The following is a 25,256-nucleotide window of genomic DNA, read 5'->3' on the forward strand; positions in this document are numbered from 1 at the left end:
TTATGAAAAACGTTTTTATTTTAAATCAAAGTACCAAGCAGATACTTGCAAAACAACATACAAAGTAGAACTCAGACGCCTCCCTTCCCCAGGCTGCCTCCGAGCCCCACAGATGCGGTCCTGCCTTCCCAGACGCCCGGCCGGGACAGCCTCCACGCGCCCGGCGGGTGGAAGGGGGAAGCGGCGGGCGGCCACAGCGAGATGGCCCGACCCCACAGCGGGCTGAGGTTTCCTGGAGGACAGTGGGCCCCTCCCCACACCCCGGGCTCAGGGCCCGCCAGGCGCCGGTGTCTGCAGGAGCAGCTGTCGGTGGCTTCCGTCCGTGTGGCTCTGAAACCAACTTTCCTCCCGGTGCCACGTGGCCCGCGGGCGGGGCGGCTTCCGAGAGGCGGCAGGTCTGACCGGAGAGGCTCCAAGCACAAGACACCCAGTTTCACGAGCGACACGTGCTGATGCGGTCTGAGCCGGACTCGGGACGGGCCGGGGCGCCTGGTCCACGGGCTCACACCGCACGCGCATCAGAGACGCGCCTGGAAGAGGAGCGTGCAGCGAACAAGGAAGCGACATCGCGCTGAGACCGGCAGGCCCGAGACGGCGGCCAACCAGACACGCCAGAAACAAAACAGCCTCGGTGCTTGATGCGGGGCAAGCGCGCTGAGGCGGGGCCGGGCCACCGGACAGACGGAAGGACGGATGGACGGACGGACGGAGCCCAGTTCCCCTCAAAGTGCGAGGCGGGCAGTGGCTTCTCTCTGGGTCTCCACAGGTGACAGACAGGAGGCCCAGGGTGCCCGTGGGGACCCTCTGCTGCAGTGGCTCAAGGCCTGCAGGAAGGCTCCTCCCTGGTCTTCCTCCTGAGTCCACAACCAGAAGGGCAGAGGGCCGGCTGGCCCACGGACATCCTTCCCGCGAGCATCTGGGTGCCCCCACCTCACCCAGCACTGGCCCCGAACGCCCTGGGGCACCAGTGTCGGCCGGTGGGGGGCAGCCCGCCTCCAGGAGGGGCCCCACCAGCACGCTGAACACAGGGGATCGCGAGCCCTGATCTGAGGCGCGTCCCAACTGGGAGTGAACCCTCCAGAGCCCCTGCTTGTTCTTTCCACGCACCCTCCTCAGGCCAAAGCCGCAGGGGACGCCCACCATCTCGCTGCCCTGGGGGCCTTCCCGACAGTCCCTGTGTACAAAACACTCTGGAACCCAGAACAGATCGGGAAGCTAGGCACTCAGCGTTGTTTAGGTTGAAAACACTATAAACCTGACTCTTCCTAGAAGCCTACTAAGGAGTTCACTTAAAAATACCCCCAGAGCATGTGCAATGGCCCCTGAGCCCCTGAGCACCTGCCAGGCAGGAGTGGGGGCAGGGTGCCCCCCCCGCCCCGGCCTGTGCTGCTCAGGCCCCTCGACCCCTCTGGCCAGGCAGGTGCCCTGGGGTCTTCACCCCGACCCCTGGGTGCCCTGCAGCCCCACCTGAGCCACCTGCAGACCTGCAGCACCACTGATGCCTGTTCCAGAGATGGGAGAACAGGGTGCTGGCCACACTAAACCTACAGAAAACTGTGGGAAGAAACCAAATCCATAGGATCCATGGGTTTCCACACTTGGGGACAGTTCCCAAGACATGTGTTAGTAACGGCCTACCCCAGCCGGCGGGCCGAGGCCCTGCTCCCTGCCCTGCTTCTGCTGCCAGCTGCACCTGGGCCCCCTCGGCCTCCCCGACCTGGCTCCTGACCAAGGCCCCACATGTAAACAGTATTAATAAGCAACAGATGGAAAAATATATTTCCCGAGAAGACAGGGGAGGAGGCTCAGAAGCCGGGGACCCGAGTCTCAGGCTGCTGGCGCGCCCTCTCCGCTCCTCTCCTCTCCGCTCCGCTCCTCTCCGCTCCGTCTGTTTTGGCGTTTCCTCTCTTTGGTTCAGCAGCCCCGCGGGGCCCGCCGGGCGCCAGCGCTGTGCTCCCAGCCAGCCACGGCCTGAGGAGAGGCGGCCAGCCCTGTGCCCACGAGGGGCCTCGCCCCCCGCCGACGGCTACTTGTGCTCGTGGCCCTCCGCCATGGCGGCCACCTCGATGGTGGCCGTGTGCTCCTCGGGTCCCGGGGCGGCCACGGCGCTCTCAACGGCCCCCGTGGGCACCGTCACGATGGTGCTGCCCCCGGGCGACACCTGGGCCACGTTCTGCAGGGTGGGGCCCAGGCCGGGCAGGGCCAGCAGCTGCAGCGGGCTCACCACCTTGACCACAGTGCTGCCGTCCTGCATGGCGGCTGTGCTCAGGACCGTGAGGCTGGACGCGTCCGGGTGGATCTCCACCGTGCTGGGGAAGGTGGTGCCCGAAGAGGCCAGCACCGTGTAGCCCCCAAGCAGCGGTGAAGCGGGGGAGCTTGCCGGAGCAGCCTGGGGCATGGCCTTGCCCAGCATGGGGGAGGGCAGGGTGGACACCACTTTGCCCAGCGGCACGCCGGTGAGCTGGGAGACGGGTACGCCGGGGGTCAGGGCGATCTGGGCGGACTGGGCGAGCACCTGCGAGGCGATGGCGGCCGGCCCGGACGTGGCCCTGGCGAGCCGGGGCCGCTTCACGGGGGGTGGCAGGGAGACCGGCGTCAGCGTCATGAGCACGTTGCTGAGGTGCTGCGACTTGTGCTTGAGCTCCTTGGCCCGACGGCGGTGCTCGTCACACTGCTGCTCCAGCGCTGCGGGGAGGAGGACAGGGCGTGACCGCGGGGCACAGCGGCACCCACGACCTGCCCGGAGCAGGGCCTGCGCTGACTTGGGGCCTGACCCTCGTGTCCTCACGGCGACGCTCTGTCCTGTCCCCCCACGGCCCTTGCAGTGACACTCTCTGTGGGGCCTGCTCTGATGGGGACCCACCACTCCGAGGAAGAAAAAGAGTCATCCTGAGCAGCTGCCTTGTGCTGCCCGACGTGGGGACAGGCCTTCCCTGTTCTCTGTACTGTGTTCCAATCATCCTAGCGCTCGCAGGAAAGTTGCCTTGGTGACGTATTAAGATAAGGAGGGCACAGCGCGTAAGCAGCCTGTCTCATGCGTGGCCACAGGCACCTCCCCAGGAAGGCGCCACCTCACAGGCGAACTGTGGGGCTGAGGGTGAATTTACGGGAAGTCTGGCTGGGGTCATGTCGGTGTCACCGACCCCATGCCTCCGCAGCTCCCGCGCAGCTGTGGGGGTCACAGCGCAAGGCCAGCGTACCTGCCAGGTCACGGGCGTACTGCTCCCGAGAGCGGTCCATCTGGCACTTGTGGCTGGCCAGCACCTTCTTCACGAGGTCCAGCATGCCGAAGTTCTGCACGATGTTGTTGAGGAGGACGGCGTCTACAAGGGCAGGGCGAGCACACGGTGAGAACAGGCCGGCCCACAGCAGGGTCTGGGGCACTCCACGCCACCCGGTGAGATGAGGGACTGGGCCCAGCAGGTTCCTGGTTCCCGGGCTCAACTTCGTCCCCGTGGCAAGGAGGGACCTGGTGGGAGCAGGCTAACTGCCCACCCCCGCCAATGCTGCTGGGCTCAGCTCGGAACCGGAAGGGGCAGGCTGCACCCACGGGTGTCCTGAAGCCGCCCACCACCGCCACCACCACGAGCAGGAAGAGGCCTCTGGGCCCACAGACCAGGGTAGGGAAAGACCGCTCACCTCGGAGCTGCAGGGGAGGGTCCTGGACCCGCTGCTGCAGACCCTTCATGGTCTCCACCAGCTCCTGGTGGAACTCCTGTATGACCTCGTCCAGCAGGCCTGCGTCCTTCAGCCCTCTCCAGAAGGCAAACGTGTCATCTGTGAGGGAAGGAGAGGCTCAGAGATGGGGAGTCCTGCACAGGCAGCCCCACCGCCGGTTCCACCCACACGGAGGAGCAAAGAACTGCCAGGAGGACACGGCTCTGAGGGTCAGCAGTGTCCCCCACAACCATATGCGGAAGTCCAGTGGGTCGGCCCTGCACTTCCTGCAAGAGGACGCCCAGCGGTCCGCAAAGGTGAAGCCAGCCGCAGATCGCAGCCCCGCCCAAACGCACCGAGGGAAGGCCCCGCCCCCGCCCTGAGAAGCCCAGGAAGGCCCCGCCTCCCCACCCTGACAAGCCCAAGGCCCCGCCCCCGCCGTGAGAAGCCCAGGAAGGCCCGCACCTCCGACGGCTGTGGTCCAGTCCCCAGGGTCCTCACAAGTCTCGATGGTGATGGTGGCAGGAGCCCCGTTCACTGCAACCAAGAGGAGCCCAGTGAGCCTCGCCTGCGACAGGCCAGCATCCCACCCACCCCCCACCCCAGCTCTGACTCGCCGCCCCCACCCGCATTTTCACACAATTGACTGAGGTGCACGAGCACAACAGAGCACACACGTGCCTTGCGTTCTAAATTCACTGTTAAACATGTACAAAGAAGGAGCTGGAACATGCCTCCTCGAACCTGTCCACGTGTCCTCAACATTCTGCTGTGCTTGTCGCGGTCACGAGCTTCTACAGCCTGCTGGCCAGGGGCCACAGGCCAGCCTTCCTGCCTGGCCTGCTCTTGGGGTCTCTGTCTCACTGACACCAAGCGTCCATCTCAGCAGCTACCATGTTTCCATTTTTGTAAATCAGAAGCGGGACTTTGAGAGATGCAAGCCACCCAAGCTGGTTCACCTCTGACTCTAGTGTCTGCAGAATCCTGGACCCAGTTTGGATTTGGCCATTTGGGGCTTAGAAACAAGCCTGGAAACCTAACCTCTGGGTAAGCTTTCCGACCTCACGCCGGCCTCTTCCACATCTGACAAAGACGTCGTGCTGGGGATGTTAGATGCCTGAAATAGCTCTTTCTTAGTCTGGGCTGATACAGAGCTTTTAACTCCACGAGAGGCAACTCAGGTGTCCTGAGGACTCTGGCTGAAGAGACCACCACGGAGGTGAGTTTAAGCAAAGTGACAGACCATCCAAGCCACCCAGGGACAACAGACTTCTAAGAGCTAAATCCCAAACCCCACGTGGCCTTTACCGGACACGGCGCTCTGACTGGAGCGTCAGCGCCCAGAGCCTTCCTGGAGATCTGTCACTGCGGCCGCCTTTTACAAGGCAGAACAGAGAGTCTGGACCCAGTGACCCGGAGGAGGCCCTGTTCCCACGGAAGCCACCGGCCCACCAGGAGTGCTGTCTCCCTGTGTCTCCTGGGGGCGGGGGCCTTGCCGTGACCCAGGCCCTCCCACGCTGTGCAGTGCAGTCCCAGGGCCAGCCCTGACTGCCGGCAGCCTGCGCGTTCCTAGAGCTCCTGGGAGGGACTCCCAACTGGGCCGGCTGCCAGCCCGTGCAGGTAGGGTGCGGGGACTCATTCGGGGTGAACCCCAGGACCCCACTGTGCCCCCAGGCCTCCCTCTCCATCCTCCCAAGTACAGGGCAAGGCCCCTCGGCCAACCACCGTCTGGTCAGCCATGAGGACAGTCCCTGGCCCCACGGCAGCAGGCCCAGACTGGCCTGTGGAGCGACCACTTAGGGACAATGCAATTCCCGTCACAGGGAAGGCAGCGCCGCCAAGTTACCAATGGGCACCATGAACAGGGAACTTGGGACCAGATTTCATGCTAACTTGTTTTAAAAAGAATCTCTGTATTCAAAAATCTGGAAAGAATTCCAGGAAATGTTTAGTCCTTCTACCAGTTAGAGCAACAGATGCCAACACAGAACATCATAAACACACCAACAAATCTCAAGTTGCAGGGAAGTGCACGAGCCGGAACCAAGTGCCACAGGGAGCGGCCCCAGGGCAAGGACAGATGGCAGACCAGGCGTGTGGGGCGCTCCCTGATCTGGTCAAAGCTGGGGGTGGGCACTGGACGTTTGCTCTGTTATTCTTCATACGAATCATTGTATTTTATAATAAAAATGGCTTAAAAAGAGGAAGTACTTCAGTCTTCCCTGTGGATGGAAGAGCAATTCAGCTAGACTTCCTCGGTGAGGGAGGAGTCGGTGGCTGCTGACCCCTGGGGCCTGGAAGGGACAGCTGAGCGGACAGGGGGCCCCGCTTGTGGCCGGCAGCAGAGGTGGCCCAGCACGTACCGTCAGCCGTGGCAGGCGTGAGCGGGATGTACTCGGCAGGCGTGGGGCTGCCCAGGGACGCGCGGGCCCCCGAGAGGTCGATCTTGGTGCTGCGGCAGGTGTTGGAGCAGACCCTGTCATGCTGGTAGAAGTCCAGCTCCCCGGAGTCCATGATCTTCCTGCACAGAGGAGGGCGGGGTGTCAGCCGCAGAAGGCCTGCCCCGGGGCGGGCCCAGAGTGGTGTGTCTGCGGAGGCGGGCTCCACCGGGGCTCCCGGGCCGGCCTCTCCAACACCCCAGCATAGCTCTCTCAGCTGGCGTGGGGACGCCTGCGTGTGGCTCTGTCCACAGGAAGGGCGACCACGGTGGCTGGTGCCCCCAGGGAGGTGGCTGTCCAGAGGTGCCGGCCAGCTCTGAGGGGCTGGGCCTCTCCGAGACGCTCTGCTGCCCGCCAGCCCCGCAGGGGGACTCAGGGCCAAAAGAGGTGCTGACGGCGGCACACCCGCCTGGTGCGTGGCCCAAAAAGCGAGACCCTCCAGAAGCACCAACAGCACCAGCGCCTCCGGATTCTCGCTGTGTCACCTCCCAGCCTCAGTTTTACCAGGAAGGCACATGTACCCTGCCTGCTGGGACACCCCCCAGGCCCTCCTCTCTGGCCTCTCCCAGAGGTCCTGGACTTCAGTTCGCTGCATCTCGACTGGCCTGCCTCAACCCGCGAAAGGATCGGACGGCTCTGGGGCTGCCGCCCACCTCGGCCCTGGGGCAGCGTGAACGCGCTGGCTCCGGGGAGTGCAGCGGGTGGCACCTCCCGGCAGTGCTCTTCCAGTGAAACGGTCACAGCCGCACCACCAAGATACTCACGCCCGGCGGCACGTGGGGCTGAGAGAGGAAAGAGCTGGGTTGATGGGAGGGTGCAAAGCTGCTCCGGGGGGAAGGAAGGGGCTCCCCAGGGAGAGTGGCAGGGCTCCCACGGGCTGCAGGCACCCAGGGCAGCAGACATGCCCAAGGACAGCAAGAAGCCGCTTCTCCCGGGAATAAACACAGGAAGGAGAGGGGCCCCTTCAGCAGCAAAGCAACCAGATCCCGCCACTCTGGACACCATGAAAAACCATGGCTGTCTCTGGACAGACATGCAGCAGGGGCCACTTCAGAGGGGCAAGCCGTTACCACCAAAGCAGGAAATGTTAAAATGTGGAAATTAGGCATTAACGTTCCTGGGGGTATAAACGCAAAAGCCTAGTCTGTCCTCAGCCTTCTTGGAAGGGGTATCACCCTTCCCGTTTCACAGGTGGAAGGGAGGAGCTCAGAGCCACCCGTGACAGGCCACAGCCACCAGGGCGGCTGGTAGAACGGGCACCGCAGAGGGCCCTACGGGAGAGCCTGAGCAGGACACTCCAGACCCTCGACATTCTAGGACCTGATGTCGGTGTGAAGTAGCGAAGAGCCGGCCTGAAGCTTCCCACCAATTCCTACTTAATTTCAAAGGGAAGACGAAGAGTACAGGGAGAAAGGTGAGTGGACGCCTCACCAAGACCCCGCCACCAACAAGGGCAGCGATGGGGCACAGGCCAGCAGGACTGACTCTAAAAACAGGAAAGTTGGGGCTCTAGGCCAAGACCCCCTGAAAGCGTCAACGCCACGACTGTCACAGGGTCACAGGAACAGCCCAGCTTGGAGGAGACCAATGTTGCCAGTGAACACAAGCAGTCCGGACAGGACCCCTGCCGGCAGACTGGCATCCGGAAAGGACAACGTCTGCACAACTGGACAGACTAACGCACAGCAGCTTAAAGAAGCGCAGGCTCTCAACAGGGACCCGAGTCTGGGGTGATGGCGGGAGGCACACGGGGGTAGGTGCTGCCTCAGGAAGAAGAAGGCTGGCCTGGCCGCTGTCCTGACGCGCAGACAGCTTCACAGCCGGTGTCTTCCTGGTGACACAGTCACAGGTGCCTCGGTAAGGGACTGGTGGTGATCAAATCAAGACAGAAAGGGCTTCCCTGGGGGTGCAGTGGTTGGGAATCCGCCTGCCAATGCAGGGGACACGGGTTCGAGCCCTGGTCCAGGAAGATCCCACATGCCGCAGAGCAACTAAGCCCGTGCACCACAACTACTGAGCCTGCGCTCTAGAGCCTATGAGCCACAACTATTGAGCCTGCAAGCCGCAACTACTGAGCCCACGCTCCACAACTACTGAAGCCCGCACCACTCCTAGAGCCCGTGCTCCGCAACAAGAGAAGCCACCGCGATGAGAAGCCCGCGCACCGCAACAAAGAGTAGCCCCCGCTCGCCGCAACTAGAGAAAGCCTGCGTGCAGCAACAAAGACCCAACGCAGCCAAAAACAATAAATAAAATAAATTAATTAATTTTTAAAAAAACAAAACAAAAACAAGACAGAAACTCCTGAAGTCTTACAGGGTCACGTGCTGGCAGGGGTGTGGGCGGCCCAGCCCTGGGGACGCTGTCCACAATCCTCATGCAGAAAATGCCCCTCATCTTCAAAATGCAAAACCCAAAGAGAAAGCAGTGGCCACAGTGCTCCCCGACACAGGGTCGCCGGCCCACCCCTGCCCAGTCCCTCCCGCCGGTCCCCCGCCCCACCCTGTCTCTGGCCCCGCCCCATCCGGTCTCTGGCCCCGCCCCATCCTCTCTCCGGCCCCGCCCCGCGCCCCGCCCACCTGAGCATGATGCCGTTCATGCGGATGGCTCGCTTCCAGTCCTTCAGCGTGGACTTGCCAGCCAGGTGCACAAACTCCTTGGGGCTGATGACATGCTCATCGTACTGCGGGGGGAGAGCAGAGCAAAATCAGGACAGAGCCTCCCCACCGCCCTTCCCTCCCGCCTGACACCTCCGCCCCCCAGAGCTGGCCTGGGAAAGGGGGTGGACGGCAGGGCAGATGTGGTGGATCCACGGGCCGGCTCTCAAGCCGACACTCAGGACTCAGGAAGGAACCGCCACGTGAGAGCCGGACCCTCGGGCACAGGGCCTGGAGCGGGGAGCTGGCCTCCTCCTGCCCCAGCGGGTAGTCAGACACTGGCCCCCAGCGGGGAGGGAGCTAAGTGCTTGGCGCTTCCCCCCAACCACCCACCCAATGCCTGGGACCCAAGGACCCCACACCACTCAGAAAAGCACAGCGCTCTCTCCCTCCCTCCAGACAGCAACTGGCAAACCTCCTTATGCGTAACTTATTCCACAAATAATGTACACATATATCACAGCAAGTAACAGGAGACACAGTGCACAGGGTCAGCTGTGAATGTCCCTTCAGCCGGCCTGGCCCACCCCTAACGGCACCCTTCACGGCCCAGGAGCACATGTCCACTTCAATGTCAGGGAACTGACCCCCTCCTCACAGGTCTGCTAGTTTCCCCCAACAGCGGCCTGAGAAGGTAAAGTATCCTATTCAGTCTTATTAAACAAGCAATTACTGGAACCAAAGAACCAACATAAAACTGCATTTACTTAGAAAACAAAGGACTTCCCTGGTGGCGCAGAGGTTAAGAATCCGCCTGCCAGTGCAGGGGACGCGGGTTCGAGCCCTGGTCCGGGAAGATCCCAAGTGCCGTGGAGCAACTAAGTCAGTGCACAGCAACTACTGAGCCTGCGCTCTAGAGCCTGTGAGCCACAACTACTGAGCCCACGTGCCACAACTGCTGAGCCCACATGCCACAACTACTGAGCCTACGTGCCACAACTACTGACGCCCACGCCTCTAGAGCCTGTGCTCAGCAACAAGAAAAGCCACCGCAATGAGAAGCCCGTGCACCTCAATGAAGAGTAGCTCCCGCTCTCTGCAACTACAGAAAGCCCACACACAGCTTTATTTAAAAAAAAGGAAAAAAAAGAAAAAACAAGCAGGCTGGGGATGGATAAGTCACTGGTCTCAGCAGAGGCAGAAACGAAAGCTCCAACTGTGGCCTGGATGCACAGCTGGGCCCCGGCCAGGGTGCGGGCCGTCCCAGGCGTCCCCTTCCCAGGGTGTCCCCTTCCCGGGCGGCTGCCTCTCGGGCGCCCTGCAGTCTGTGCCAGCTTGGGCCCAGGTGACCATGCCACTGGAGCAAAAGCACCTCAACTCAGCCGCGCGTGCCTTGTAGCGCTCCACAGACACTCATATTCCACAAATTGGAGGTTCGGGACAACCCTGTTTTGACCAAGGCTATCAGCGCCGCTTTTCAACAGCAGTTGCTCACTTCAGGCCTGTGTGACACTTTCTGGTAATTCTCGCAATATTTCAAACTTTTTCGTTATTACTATAGTTGTTACAGTGATGTGTGAGCAGTGATCTTTGATGTTACTACTGCCACTCCAAAAGCTCAGATGATGGCTAGCATTTTTTAGCAATAAAGTACTTTCAAGTTAAGGTACGTACATAGTTTTTAAACACACTGCTATGACACCATTAAGAGAGTACAGTCTAGTGTAAACGTTATTTTTATATGTGTGAGGAAAACGGTGTGTGTGACTCTTCTTATTGCGACATGGGCTTTACTGAGGCGGTCTGGAACTGAACCTGCAGCGTCTCCGAGGTCTGCCTGTATCTCCAGCGCACTTGGTCGCGGCAAACACCACCAGCCTGGGAAGCCCCTCTTGATGGGAGCAGCTGTCCTAATTGCCTGAGCCCTGCACTGTTTCTCTCTGAGTCAGGAAGCCACTTCATCCCCTCAGTCAGCTGGTCGGGAGCCAGGCCTGAGCCCGGGCAGACAGGCAGAGTCAGAGTCAGAGGACCTCGCTGGCCGCTGCCCGAGCCCAGGAAGTCCACACTGGGCCTGGCCTCTGCCCCCACCACGTGACACTCTCTCTGGCCATCACCTCTGGCCCTGCCCGCACCCGGACACTGCAGCACCACCTGCCGGCCTGTCTCTCCCTTGCATCTTGCGTGCCCCCCCATCCCGCCTCCCTCTGGGGGACCAGGCTCTCCTCTGCTGGTTGGGCAGGTGTGCCCACTGTCAGGGTGGGCCAGCTGACCCCACTCACAGCCCTCCGACCGTCCCACCACAGAGCATGCGGAGCCTCCTGGGACGCGCACTAGCGCTGCAGAGCCCATCACCGTAGACTCACCCACCTCCTCCGCTCTCCACGCCTCCGGCCACCTAAAAGCTCCTCTCTGGAACCACTTTCCCTCTGCCTGAAATCATTTCTTAGAATACCTTTAGTTACGACTTGCTGGTGGCAAACACAGTTTTGCCTGAAAATGTCTTTGTTTCCCCTAATTTCTGAAGACGACGTCACCGTGTGCAGCTTTCCTCTCCTGGCACAAGGAGACCCGCGCTGCGCTGGTCGCCCGGCTCCTGGGGAGCCTTTAGAGCTCAGCTGCCAGGGGGGCCTTGCTCCACTGCTCTCGTTATTCCATCTCTTTTGCTTCTAACTTTTAATTTTGCTGTGATTTCAACCTTACAAAATAACTGCAGGTACAGTACACAGAGCCCCAGCGGCCCCTGCCCCAGGCTCTCTCTCCACACAGGGCCCATCTCTAAACACTCGCAGGGTAGCCGCCCTGAGTCCTTCACACCTATTTCCTGAGAACAAGGTTCCTACGTAACCACACACAGCTCTCAAGATCAGGAAACTACCATTAATGTATTATTATCTGATCCACAGGCAGTATTCCAATTTCACAAACTGTCCCAGTAACGGCCTTTGTGGCAACTTTTCTCTGATGCAGGACACGGCCTGACTTCACGCTGCACTGACCACTGCGTCTTGCCTCCTTGACCCAGAGCAGCTCCTCAGCCCGATGGTGTCTTCCTGACCTCAACATCTGTGAAGCATGCAGGTCAGTGTTTTTGTAGACAAAAATTGTGTCCCTCAGTTTTTGTCTGACGTTTTCCCGAGTAGAGTCGGGTTGTGGGTTTTTGTCGGAAATGCCACAGAATCCCTGCCCATTCGATCAGGAGGCCGGGATGAAGGCTGGTCCCGATACTGATGGCCAAATGTCATCACATTTAGGGAGTGATCTGCAGGCTTCCCCCTGCCGTTCCTGCTTTGCCTCTGTAAGCGGTACCTCAATGATGGGGGTACCTGGAGACCAACTGTCCCTCATCCAGCTTCCCCTGACTAGTTTCAGCACCCCCTTGAGGCACTCTGGCTCCAGCACCCCTTCTACATTTGTTAGTTGGTGTAAGAGTTTAACCTCTCCCTTGTGTCAATGTAAATAAATAACATGAAATACACTGCAATAAATATGGGCCCATAGATTCTTGTTTTTACTTGAATCATAATCCATGACTATCATTCATTATTCTGATGCTAAAGTGTCCCAGGAGCCAGTGGAAGGTCCTTTGTGCTGGCACCTATGTAGATTTTGAAATGTGGTTGGTTTCCTCTTATTCATTCAGTTTAGGATCTGTTAAGTCTCTTGAACTGTGGGCTGCTATCTTTCCTTGGTTATGAAAGTTCTCAGACGCTCTCTCCTCTCAGAATTCAGATAGATGCTTTAGACTCTCTTGTGCTTCCATTTTCCCTCATGACATTTTGGGGGATGACTGTCTGGATAACTTCTTCACTTCTATCTTCCATTTCACCAATTATCTCTTCAACTGTGTCTAATCTGCTGTAAAATCCATCCACTTAAGTGTTCAATTTTAATTGTTTTTCACTTCTAGTTTGTTTGTTTTTTTTAAATAGTTATTTATTTATTTACTTGATTGCACCGGGTCTTAGTTGTGGGAGGTGGGCTCCTTAGTTGCAGCTCACGGGCTCCTTAGTTGTGGCATGTGAACTCTTAGTTGCAGCATGCATGTGGGATCTAGTTCCCTGACCAGGGATCAAACCAGGGCCCCCTGCATTGGGAGTCTTATCCACTGTGCCACCAGGGAAGTCCCTCTAGCTTCTTGTTGTTGTTGTTTTTAATTAATTAATTAATTTTTTTTTTTTTTTGGCTGTGTTGGGTCTTCATTGTTGTGCGTGGGCTTTCTCTAGTTGCGGCGAGCAGGGGTTACTCTTCGTTGCGGTGCATGGGCTTCTCATTGCGGTGGCTTCTCTTGTTGCGGAGCATGGGCTCTAGGCACACGGGCTTCAGTAGTTGTGACACGCAGGCTCAGTAGTTGTGGCTCACGGGCTCTAGAGCACAGGCTCAGCAGTTGTAGCACATGGGCTTAGTTGCTCCACGGCATGTGGGATCTTCCCGGACCAGGGCTCGAACCCGTGTCCCCTGCATTGGCAGGCAGATTCTTAACCACTGCGCCACCAGGGAAGCCCTCTTTTATTTCTTGAAGTAAATTAAACATAATTATTTTATATTCTGTGTCTCAAAATTCCAACCTGCAGCATTTGTGGGTCTGATTCTGCTGTCTGTGTGCACTCATTCAGGTGCTTTATTTCCTGTGTGCTCAGTGTTTTGTTTTGTTTTGTTTTACTGTGAGCTGTTCCTTTTCTTGGAACTTTGTCTGCCAAAATTACTTGAAACCTGAGATAAAGATGAGTTCTACCAAAAAGGATTGTTCATTTGCTTTTGTCAGATTCCTGGGGGAGCTGCCAGCCAGGAACAACCTACGACTAAACTCTTAGCTAAAGGTGTTCACACTATACAGGCCACATGTGAACCCTCAAGAGGGTTCTCTCTTCCACCCGGTGCTAAGACATGAGACAGGAGTTTTCCATGTCCTGGGGGATAGAGGGGACGGGGAGTATGTGATTAGCATACTCTCTAACCCCCAACACTGAGGGTAGAGACCTCTGGAAGTAGCAGCATCACAGGGACAATCTCTGCCCGCAACAACACACCCAAGTTGGGAGCCCTGGGCTTCACCTTCTCATCACCAGCCCCACGAGGCTGAGAAAACCAGTGTCAGGCAAAGGCTCTCAGACAAAAGCCGGGGTTGGTGCTTGGCCTCCCTCTATAATCCACCTTTATTCAGGCCCTGGGCGTGACTACTTCCTCCTCTTTTGCCAGCTTAAGGAGGCATCTAGAAGATGCGTTATGAAAATATCTTAAGTGGCATTTTTGGCTGTTTTCAGCACAAGGTGAGTCTGGGTACCTAACCTACCGTGTTGCAGAAAGAGCAGACCTCTCCCCTCCATCTTACTCATGGCTGCTAATGAGTCTTTGCAAAGCATCCCTCTCGTTCAACCTGCCCAGCAGAGTCACTGCCAATCCCAACGTCAGCAGAGCTGCCTTCCCAGCCTCTCTCCACAGCTTTGCTCCAGGAACAGAGAATCTCTGTCCTGAGGCTCTCCGTGTGCCCCAGCAACAATCCTGTCTGTCCCTGAAGGCTCCTTCCTTCTCCTCTGCTCTCCCAAGCACGGGATTTCTGCCTTCTGAACTGCCCCCCACAGGTCACACCCCCTGCCGTAGGGGTCTTCTTTTGTTTGCTTCACAGCTGCGGTACTGGGGGCCCCTCCCTGCAGCCCGGCACGCAGGCCTGTGCTCTGGTTGCATCAGAACCCTCACCTGAACACACTTCACATTGATGCCGGGGCACACAAACTTCCTCCAGATCAGGTTGGCTCTGCTGTCCCCGCAGGTGATGGGGTACACGATCTCGGCCTCCAGGCTCTCCTCCTCTTCAGCCATCTTCACTTCTCACCAGGTGTGTCGACAGGGAAAGGGGCAACATAGAAAATCAGTTATAACTTCTCCAAAGCACTTCCTGCAAAAGCACAACATTAACTACCAACCTAGAAACCAGAAACTGAAATCCAGGAGGGACTGAGGCAGGACCAAGGTGGGCGGGGACATTTCTCATCAGCCCGAAGTAAAGGGCCACTGAAGGAAACAAACTTTACCCGGCACAATTCCAGAGAAAACCTATTCCTAACATTCGGAAGAGCTCTGAGGCCTTCAGTGTTAGGCAACAGGAAAAGACCACAGGTGATAAATCATCTTCGCTGCCACTCACTGACAGCTACACTAAGTAGAACCGCCAAACCAAGCCCTCCCCGCCAGCCACAGGCCGAGGCCACACCTGGAGACCCCGGGGCCAGGGCCTCTGTGGCACCACCTCTGAAGCAGAGCCCGCAGGAGAGCCTCAGCAACCTCTGACCGGCCCCTACTGACGGGAGGACCGTCCCCTCGGAAGAGCCGCCTCCAGAGCTGCCTGCGGGCGCTGCCGCGAGAAGGCAGGCTCCCTACCTAACACGGCCTCCTTGAGCTGCGAGGACGCTGTGAACGCGGCTGCAGCAGCTGCCGCGGCGTTCTCCGTCTCCATGTTACCCTCCGTCAGGTCACTCCTGGGAACAGAGGAGAGGAGAGAGGAGACATTAACACCCCCAACGACAGCCAGCCTCGCGCTCTGCTGCCATCCCTGCCCGACTTTCCAGTCCAGCCCGAGGTCACGGCGCGGCGGGCTCAGGGCCATGCGCTGTCCGTCACCGCGCTGCTGACCCCACAGGCGTTGCTCCTCGGCTTCCCTTGGAAAACCCAGTTCCTAACTGGCCCTACTGTGCTCTTGTCAGAGGAGAAGTTACCGTGCGCTTAGGGACACGAAGCTGTGACCTTGGTGGCGGGAGAAGAGTCAGGGAAGCGTTACTCGCTCCTGGCCGGGTGGCGGCTCTGCGTCCCCTGGCGCCCCCTGCCCCCAGGCCGGGTGCCCATCCTCACCCGTGAGGGGTCAGGTTGGTGGTGACCAGCACGGTCTTCACCTCCTCCACGCCACTGCCATCCGCCGCCGTGTCGGGCGTCGTCACCACCACCACCTCCTCCATGTGGACGCTCACATCGGGGGTGGCCATGGCTCAGCGGACAGGAGGCGCCAGGGCACCGGGCCTGCAGGGCAACAGGGGGGCACAGGGTCTGCACGGGGACCTCACTACCTTCTGACAGAAGCCATGCAAGAGAAGGGCTCTTCCAGGGCCTCGGGCTCTGGCAAGGATGGAGTGAGCACTGAGAGAGGAAGCCCTGGAAGAACCTCGGAGCCATGACAGGCCTGAAAGCCCAGTGGTCACCTGCGGGGGACGGGGAAGGAACCAGAATGTGGGCAGACGCCTCTGGAGGTGGGTCCCACGCCCTGAACTCAGGGCTGTGCACAGAAAGCCCGTGGAGGGACTTCCCTGGCGGTCCAGTGGTTAAGACTCTGCGCTTCTACTGCAGAAGGCATGGGTTCGATCCCTGGTCGGGGGAACTAAGATCCTACATGCTGCAGCACGACCCAAAAATAAACAAAAGAAAGCCCTCGGAGATGAATCCTGTCTTTGGTCTGGGAGACCCTCCCAGGCATTATTTTGTCTTTGCTGGCTCTGCCCTCCAGCAAGCCCCAGGCCCTCTAAACTCCATGACGGTCCCGGCCAGGCAGGCACCGAAAACTCCGGGGACCCAGAGGCACCCCACTGCTCTCCTGCTCTCCATCCTCTGGCGCTTGGCTCAGGGCAGACCAGGTACTGATGCATCGCAGCACAGAGGACACATAAGAGACCTGGCTTTTAGCCAAAGCACAAGGAAGGGGGTTCTGGGGGTCAGAGAGTATGCAGGAGACTGCGGAGAGGAGGGAGGCGGAAAGGGCTTGCCCCCAGCTATGTGCAAAGGCCTGGGTCACTCCTCACCTGTCCGTGTGTGGACCTGATCCTAAATGGCAAACCAAAGCTTTCGAGGACCGACCTCCAGGGTCGACCCCCACCCAGGTCTCAGAGTGGCCTTGGGTGGCACCTATGGGACAGATCCAGAGAACACTGCACAGGCTGTAAGGCTGAACTGATTCAGGACCACGCCTGCCCACAGAGGGGGCTCAGAACCCGCAACCCAGGTCCATTTCCCGCTACAACAAAACGCTACATCCTCCACGGGGTTTAAACAAGAGCCAGAATCTCACAACACAATATTCAAAGTATCCAGAATATGATCCAGAATTATCTAACACACAAAGAACCAGGAAAGTCTGACCAATTCTCAAGGGAAAAATTACCCAAGAGAAGCCCAGTCCAAGGCGACCACTGGAATCCACAGTGACCTCAGAGCTGCGGGCGCTCCCGCTTCACAAGTGGAGCACTTCACAAGTGGAGTCCTTGAAAGGGCTGCCGCAGGAAGTGAAGCCACAGCCAAGCGGAAATTGGAAAATTAAAAAATATAATAACAAATAAAAAAATCCACCAGGTGGGCTCAATATCAGAATGGAGATGAGAGAGGAAAGAGATACAGCAATGAAAATAAAGATAGGTCAGTACAAACGATCTAATCTGAGCAACAGAAAGAAGATGGAAAAACAAAATGAACCGAGCTTCAGGGAATGCAGAACAATATAAAAAGCTGGCCATCTGTATCACCAGAGTCCCAGACGGAAAGAAGAAAAAAGTGTGATGTTAAAAAAACTCTGAAAAAATAATAGCTGAACACTTCCCAAATGTAGTGAAAAATACAAACTTACATATTCAAGAAGCTCAACAAACCTCAAACAGGATAAACTCAAAGAAATCTACTCCCAGAACATAATCAAACTGCCGAAAACTAACTAACGACAACGTAAGAACATTCCAAAAGCAGCAGATAAAAAGGTATGTATTTCCACATGAGAACAACAATTTGAAGGCCTGTGGGCCTCTCTCCTCAGAACCACAGATCCCGAGGCAGGGACATTCTTAACATGCTGAAAGAAAAGAGCCTCAGCCCAGGATTCTACAACAGTGAGAAGATCCTTTAGAAATGAAGGCACAATAAAGACATTTTCAGATAAAGGAAAATTAAGAGAACTGGCCACAATCAGACCTAATGCAGTACTTCAGACAGAAGGAAATTACAGCAGAGGGAAGCCTGGAACTTGAGGAATGAAGGAAGGCAACCAAAATGGTAAATATCTGGATAAACACAATAAATGACTGTTCCCTTCAGTTCTTTAGGCATGTCTGACAGCTGAAAGCAAACGTTCAACACTGCTGGTGGGACTCAATGTGCGCAAACATAGACCACCTACAGCTTCAAAGGGGACGGTGCCAGGGCCTACATGGTGGTCCCGCTTCTATATCCCTCTGAAGGGGGAGAACACTGTTCTAAGCAGACAGAAAAATCAAGTCTTTCAAAATGAGAATGCGTGAGCAAGCTGGGTATTCCATGTAATGACCTCTGGAAGGTCATCCAGAGACAAAAGAAGTGAGGTACAAAGCCACAAAAAGACACGGCGGGGACTTCCCTGGTGGCACAGTGGTTAAGAATCCGCCTGCCAATGCAGGGGACACGGGTTCGAGCCCTGGTCCGGGAGGATCCCACATGCCATGGAGCAGCTAAGCCCGTGCGCCACAACTACGGAGCCTGCGCTCTAGAGCCCATGAGCCACAACTACTGAGCCCACGTGCCACAACTACTGAAGCCCGCATGCCTAGAGCCCATGCTCCGCAACAAGAGAAGCCACCGCAATGAGAAACCCGTGCACCACAACGAAGAGTAGCCCCTGCTCCCCATAACTAGAGAAAGCCCACGCGTAGCAACAAAGACCCAACGCAGCCATAAATAAATAAATTTATTTATTTATTTATTACAAAAAAAGAGACATGGCCGACCCTTAAATGCACACTGTGAAGTGACAGAAGCCAGCCTGAAGAGACCAGTGGTTGCCAGAGGGTTGGGGGGTGGGCAGGAGGATGAATAGGCAAAGCAGAGAGGATGTTTAGGGCAGTGAAACTACTCTGTGTGATACCGTCATGGTGGGTCTGCACCATCACGCATTTGTCAAAACCCACGGGATGTACAACACCAAGAGGGCACCCCAAGGTAAACTATGGACTTCGGATGGTTCTGATGTGTCAAGGCAGGTTCATCCTTCGTAAAAAAACGTACCCTTCTGTTGAGTGATTTCATTAATGGGGGAAGCCATGCACGTGTGGGGGCAGGGAGTACATGGGAAGTCTCTAGAACTCTTTCTCAATTTTGTTGTAAACCTAAAAGTGCTCTGAAAACTTAAGTCTTAATTAAAAAATATAAAAATAAAACATACATTGTACAACACCAAAAGTGAACCCCAATGTAAACTATAGACTCTGGTTGATGACGGGTCAACTGGGGTTTGTGATTGTAACAAACATACTACTCTGGTGAGCATGTTAGTGCTGAGGGAGGCTGGGAAGGAGGGTACATGGGAACTCTGGGGGCTCCTGCTCAACTGTGCTGTGAACATAAACCTGCCCCAAAATGAAGTATGTACATTACAATACAACGAATAGAGAATATAGTGGAAAATGCAAAGACAAGCTACAGGTGGAAGAAAATGCTTGCAAATCGCATGTCTGGCAAAGAACTTGCATGCAGAACATACAAAGAACTCAGCAACAGCAACACAATTTAAAAGCAGGCAGAAGTGGAGCCTTCCCTGCTGGTCCAGTGGTTAAGAATCCGCCTTCCAATTCAGGGGACGCGGGTTTGAGCCCTGGTCAGGGAACTTAGGATCCCATATGCCGCAGAGCAACTAAGCCTGCATGACGCAACAAAGACCCGATGCAGCCAAATAAACAAATTTTTTTAAAAAATAAATAAATAAAAGTAGGCGGAAGGTTTGAACAGACACTTCACCAAAACAGAAGTCCAAATAAGCACACAGAGGGACTTCCCTGGTGGTCCAGTGGTTAAGACTCTGCACTCCCAGTGCAGGGGGCCTGGGTTTGATCCCTGGTCAGGGAACTAGATCCCACATGCTGCAACTAAAGGAGCCCACATGCCACAACTAAGACCCAGTGCAGCCAAATAAATAAATATTAGAAGAAAAAACAGTAAACACATAGAAAGATGCTTGACATCAGTAACCCACAGGAAAATGCAAACTAAAACCATAACGATACGACCACACCTATTAGAACAACTTAAAAAGCACCAACACAAAGCTGACGATACAAAGACTGTGAGGATGTGGAGAACTGGAATGCTCACACCCAGCTGCTTGGTGCAGCCACTCTGAAAAGGGTCTGGACGTTTCTCAAAGGTTACATGTACTCTTATCACATGACCCAGCAACCCCACTGCTAAGTATCTGCCCCACAGAAATGAAGACTGGGGTTTCTTTAAAAACCCGTACACACAATTTTATGACAGCTTTATTCATAACTGTCAGAAACTGGAAACAACTCAAATGACCTTCAGTAGATGAAAAGAGAAACACACCATACAAAAGAATACTACTCAGCAATATAAATAAATAAATAACTAAGCTACTGGATACGTGCAACAACCTGGATGATCTCCAGAGAATCAAGCTGAGCGGGTTACACACGCAGACCCTGGAGGTATCAGCCACCACAATAGAGTGAATGTCACAATAAAGTGAGGCACGTGACATTTTTCGTTTCTCAGTGCATATAAAAGTTATATTTACACTATATTATAGTCTATTATGTGTACAATAGCATTATGCCTAAAAATGACATACATATCTTAATGAAAAAATAATTTATTGCTAAAAAATACTAACCACAATCTGAGCCCTCAGTCTTAGTAGTTAACATCAAAGATCACAGATCACAGATCACTGTAACAAACATATTAATAACGCAAGAGTTTCGAAAATTCCGAGAACTACCAAAATGTGACACAGAGACCCAAAGTGAACAAATGCTGTTGGAAAAATGGCGCTGATAGACGTGCGCGATTCAAGGTTGTCACGAACCTTCAATTTGTAAAAAATACAGTATCTGCGAAGCACAAGAAGTGAAGCCCAATAAAACAAGGTGGGCCTGTAGACTGTATGAGTCCCCTTACATGACATTTTGGGAAAGACGAAGCTCTAGTGACAGAGGACAAATCACTGGTGCCAGGGGCTGGGGGAGGGGGATGCGGCATGAAAGGACAGCACACGGCGGATCCTGGGGGTGACGGGATTGCTCTGTATTCCAGTCACGGGGGCAGCTGCACGATGAATCTATACAGGTGTTAAACGCATAGAACTGTACACCAAACCACCATAAAAGTCTACCATTTGCGAATCTTTTAAAAAAATTAAATGGGCCAAAGAAAATGCTACTGTATCCTGGCATATATGGTGAACTGATTTTTGACAAGGGTGCCAAGACCATTCAATGGGGAACGGGGGCGGTCTCATCCGTACGTGGAGCTGGGACAACTGGACATCTGCAGACCACAGACAAAAATTTACATAAAACGGATCAAAGACCCAAACAGAAGAGCAAATACTGTAAAACGCTTAGAAGAAAACACAGGGGAAAATCTTCCTGACACTGGATTTGGCAAAGATTTCTTTTTCTTTTTCTTTCTTTTGTTTTTTTTTTTTTTGGCCGCACAGGCACAGCTTGTGGGATTTTAGTTTCCTGCCCAGGGATGGAACCCAGGCCCTCGGCAGGGAGAGCGCAGAGTCCTAACCACTGGGCCATCAGGGAGTTCCCTGGCAATGATTTCTTGAATATGACACCAAAAGCACAGGCAACAAAAGAAAAAACAGGTAAATTAGACTCCGTTAAAATTAAAAACTATTGTGCATCAAAGGACACTCTCAGGAGACTGAAAAGGCAACCTACACACTGGAAGAAAGTGCCTGCAAAGCATGTGTCTGCCAAGGGATTCACATCCAGGATACAGCTCAACAAGAACAAAACAACTTAAACCATGGGCAAAGGACTCAGAGTAGACATTTCTCCAAAGGAAATATGCAAATAACCTGTAAGCCATTGAAAAGATGTCCAACATCCCTAATCACTAGGGAAATGCACACAACAACCACAAGGAGATACCACTTCACACCCATTAGGATGGTTATTATAAACAAACAAACAGGAAGTACATGTGGTCAGGATGTGGAGAAACTGGAACCACCGTGCACCATTAGCAGACAAGCAAAACGGTGAAGCCGCTCTGGAAAGCAGTCTGGCAGTTCCTCAAAAAGCTACACGTAGGGGGGCTTCCCTGGCGGTCCAGCAGTTAAGACTCCGCGGTTCCACTGCAGGGGGCACAGGTTCAATCCCTGGTTGGGGAACTAAGATCCCGCAAGCCGCACATCGGCCAAAAAAAAAGACCACTTTAAAATCGCCCTTAAAGTAACGTTGCTCCGTGGTGCTTGGCTCTCACCGAGGTACCGCTGCTTTCACCGGGTGGACTCCAAGGGGGCCAGAAAGCCACGCTTGAGCTCAAAGCTGCAGAAAGGCAGGGACCCACCCTATGGGCAGCTGTCCTCACCCCCACATCTCAAAACCGCACAGAGCGCTAAGCAGTGGGAACACACAAACCGAATTCCTGCCTCTCCAACATCAAGTTTTCAAAATTCTTCTTTCCCAATTAACCTTGAGGTAAAGAAGATAGGAGGAAGTATTTCTAAAGTAGCATTCTTGGGCATAAATATACAAAAACAGGACAAAAATGTGAGTGTGCAGTCAGTACACTGGATTCAGATCTGACTTTCCATGTCTTCCAAATAAACACAAATATTTTCCTTTGATAAAAATACCACTAGAAACATAGCAGAGATCACAAAGCAGTGGCCCACAGACACAACTTTTTTTTTTAATATTTATTTATTTACCTTGGCTGTGCAGGGTCTTAGTTGCAGCATGCCGGATCTTCATTGCGGCATGTGGGATCTTTAGTTGCGGCATGCAAACTCTTAGTTGCAGCATTCATGCAGGATCTAGTTCCCTGACCAGGGATCGAACCCAGGCCCCCTGCATTGGGAGCGCAGAGTCTTACCCACTGGACCACCAGAGAAGTCCCAGCACAATTTCTTTGATTCTCACTGTGTTTCAAAATTTTTAATTAGTTGCCAGCTTTTTCAAATTTTACAGGGTTCACATTCTAAAAATCCAGATTTCTGGCTTCTCTTGAAAAATGTCACAAGAATTCATCCCTGGAGGTGGTCCCTCTAGTCCTGCATTTCCTTGTGAATCTGGGCTTCCTGGCCCTGCCCTCCTGGGGGGCGAGGGGGGCGCAATGCACTAGCTGCCCAGTCTCGACCACACCCTGCGTCACACCCAGCCAGGACGCACTGGGCTCTTAAGTGTATGATGTATATGTACAAATCCCCGTCCCGCCCCCGTCCAGTATGTCTTCCCAAAGTTTTATACTTCCTACAAAGAAATAATTTTTGAACAGTCTGCTTAATTTATCTTGTTACATTTGGAATTTATTTAATCCATTTGGTTTTACCCTAAACGGACTGACCCACACTGTTGTACACTGTTGGTGGGAATGTAAACTGGTGCAGCCACTATGAAAACAGTACCCAGGCTCCTCAAAAGACTAAAAATAGAACTACCATATGTTCAGCAACCCCACTTCTGGGTGTATATCCGAAGGAAAACAAATCAGGATACCCAAGAGACACCTGCACCCCATGTTCACTGCAGCGTTATTTACAATAGCCAAGATGTGGAAGCAACCTAAATGTCCACGGTCAGATGAATGAATAAAAATTTGGTATACACATACAATGAAATATAACTTAGCCTTAAAAAAAAAAAAAAAAAAGGAAATTCTGCCATTTGTGACAACGTGGATGAATGTAGAGAACATCATTCTAAGGGAAATAAGCCAGACACAGGACAAAATACTACATGCTACCACTTACATGAGGAATCTATAATAATCAAACGCAGAGAAGCAGACAGTGGAATGGTGGTTGCCAGGAGCTGGTGGAGGAGGAATGGGACACATCAAAAAGTACAAAGCTTCAGTTATGCGAAATGACTAAGTCCTAGAGGTCTAAGGTACAGCATAGAGCCTATGGTTAACAATATCGTACTGTATACTTAAAATTTTGCTAGTTAAGCGTTCTTATCACAAACTAATGAGAGCGGGAATAAACTTCTGGAGGTGATTGACAGGTTAATGGCATAGACTGTAGTTTTATGGGTGCACACTTAACTCATCAAGTTATATACTTCAGTTATGCACAGATTTTTGTAAGTTAAAAAAGACTCATGTAACTGAAACTGTATTTGCAGTGTTAGCAAAGAAAGAAAACGTTGTTTCACTGGAAGAGTCGCTCGACTACATGAATTATAAAGTTAACCAAATATGTAACAGGCAATGCACCCATATTGATTGGTTCCTACAACGGGGTTCAAGCAGATACGGGTCTCACCAAAGGGTTGCACGCACGCGGCCCCCACGGGAAAGGGGGGGCCATCCACCAGGCCCCCACGAGAGGGGGTGTATCCACAAGGCCCCCAAGGGAGAGGGGCATCCGCGCGGCGCCCACGGGAAAGGGGAGATTAGCCACGCGGCCCCCAGGGGAGGCGAGAATTCACGCGGTCCCACGGGAAGGGGGGGGTACCCACGCGGCCCTCCCCACGCAGCCCCGCCCAGGGCCCTCCCCGGCGCCCGCCGCCCGCGGCCCGCCGCCTTCCGGCAACATGGAGGCCGCGCCGCCGCCGACGCGCCTGACGCGGGCCCTTGACGCCCGTGACGCCCGCCGCGCGCCGCCGCCCCTCCCCCGCTCCCCTCCCCCCGCCGTAACGTCCTGACGCTCCGCAGGGACCCCTGACTGGACGGCGGCGCGCGGCGGAGCGAGAGGCCTCGCCGCGGGGGGGGCGGCGGGCGCTTACCTGGGCCGCGGCCGGGCCTGCGCGGGCGCCAGCGGGCGGGCGGCGACGGCGGCGGCGGCTGCGGCGGCGGCGGCCGCGGGCTCCGCTCCTTGTTGGGGATTCGGCGGCGGCGGCGGCGGCGGCGGCCCGGGCGCGCGCTTCCTAGTGACGCAGGCGGCGGGGCCGCGCACGCACGGGCAAGGGCGAGCCCTGATATTTATTTGGCGCTCGGCCGGGAAGCGGGAGGTGCCGAGAAATAAGGCCCGGCTGGGCCCGACGCGCATGCGCGCGGGCGGGGGCGGGGCCGGAGGTGGGTGCTTCGGCCCCTTAGCTGGGCGGCTGCTCCGCGGCCCCGCCCCGCCCGCTGGCTCACCTGCCGGGACTGGCGGACACACACGCTCGGCGCGGACTTCCCGGGGAGAGGGTGCGTAGGGAGACGCGCTTAGGTTTGGCGAGAAAGGTGAGTGACCTGCCCGCGTGTGCAAAGGGTCTCCCCAGAGGCAGGCGGGAGGGCTGCCGCGGGAGTCGTACAGTCCGAAACCTGCGATTATCATGGTTTATTTTTGTAGCAAGTGTTAAAAACGGCTTTGAACATCCTCACTTCTCGATCCGCGCGGCTCCCCCCAGTGTTCCTGGGTCGACCCCCAGCCTCTCTCTCCTGTGCTGTAGTCACTGGCCACGTGTGCTCATTTCAGTTTACGTTCGCTGAAGTTAAAGTTCAGTTCCTGCGCTATCACAGAGGCATTAAAAGACACCCTGATGCAGGGTTAGGAACGCCCTGAAAACGCTCCTTTTTAGTGGCTGGAGTGCAAAGTCTCTGGGTTTTCCAGAACGTGAGAAGGTTAGCATCACTCAGCTTTCCTTTGACTTGGGAGCGAGTACAA

At 55.3% G+C, this 25,256-nt stretch overlaps 1 protein-coding gene across 4 annotated transcripts; it reads right to left on the bottom strand.

Annotated features, from left to right (window-relative positions):
* Positions 1 to 24,519, bottom strand: GMEB2 (glucocorticoid modulatory element binding protein 2). 4 transcript variants are annotated; one of them, XM_057528961.1, is made up of 11 exons: positions 24,394 to 24,519; positions 23,415 to 23,475; positions 15,536 to 15,700; positions 15,068 to 15,165; positions 14,387 to 14,514; positions 8,675 to 8,778; positions 6,021 to 6,178; positions 4,123 to 4,194; positions 3,640 to 3,777; positions 3,201 to 3,323; positions 1 to 2,685 (listed from the first exon to the last, which is right to left on the bottom strand). In XM_057528961.1, exons 3-11 carry the CDS (start codon positions 15,664 to 15,666, stop codon positions 2,027 to 2,029), a joined length of 1,611 nt encoding a protein of 536 aa, XP_057384944.1. In that variant the 5' UTR covers positions 15,667 to 15,700; positions 23,415 to 23,475; positions 24,394 to 24,519; the 3' UTR covers positions 1 to 2,026. The 4 variants fall into 4 exon arrangements, with proteins under 4 accessions (XP_057384944.1, XP_057384945.1, XP_057384946.1 ...); XM_057528962.1 differs by lacking the exon at positions 23,415 to 23,475 and having other exon boundaries at positions 24,394 to 24,514; XM_057528963.1 differs by lacking the exons at positions 23,415 to 23,475; positions 24,394 to 24,519 and adding an exon at positions 22,374 to 22,473.
* Between the last annotated feature and the right edge of the window lie 737 nt (positions 24,520 to 25,256).

This window comes from Balaenoptera acutorostrata, chromosome 15, assembly GCF_949987535.1.
Source record: "Balaenoptera acutorostrata chromosome 15, mBalAcu1.1, whole genome shotgun sequence".
Lineage (NCBI taxonomy): Eukaryota > Metazoa > Chordata > Mammalia > Artiodactyla > Balaenopteridae > Balaenoptera > Balaenoptera acutorostrata.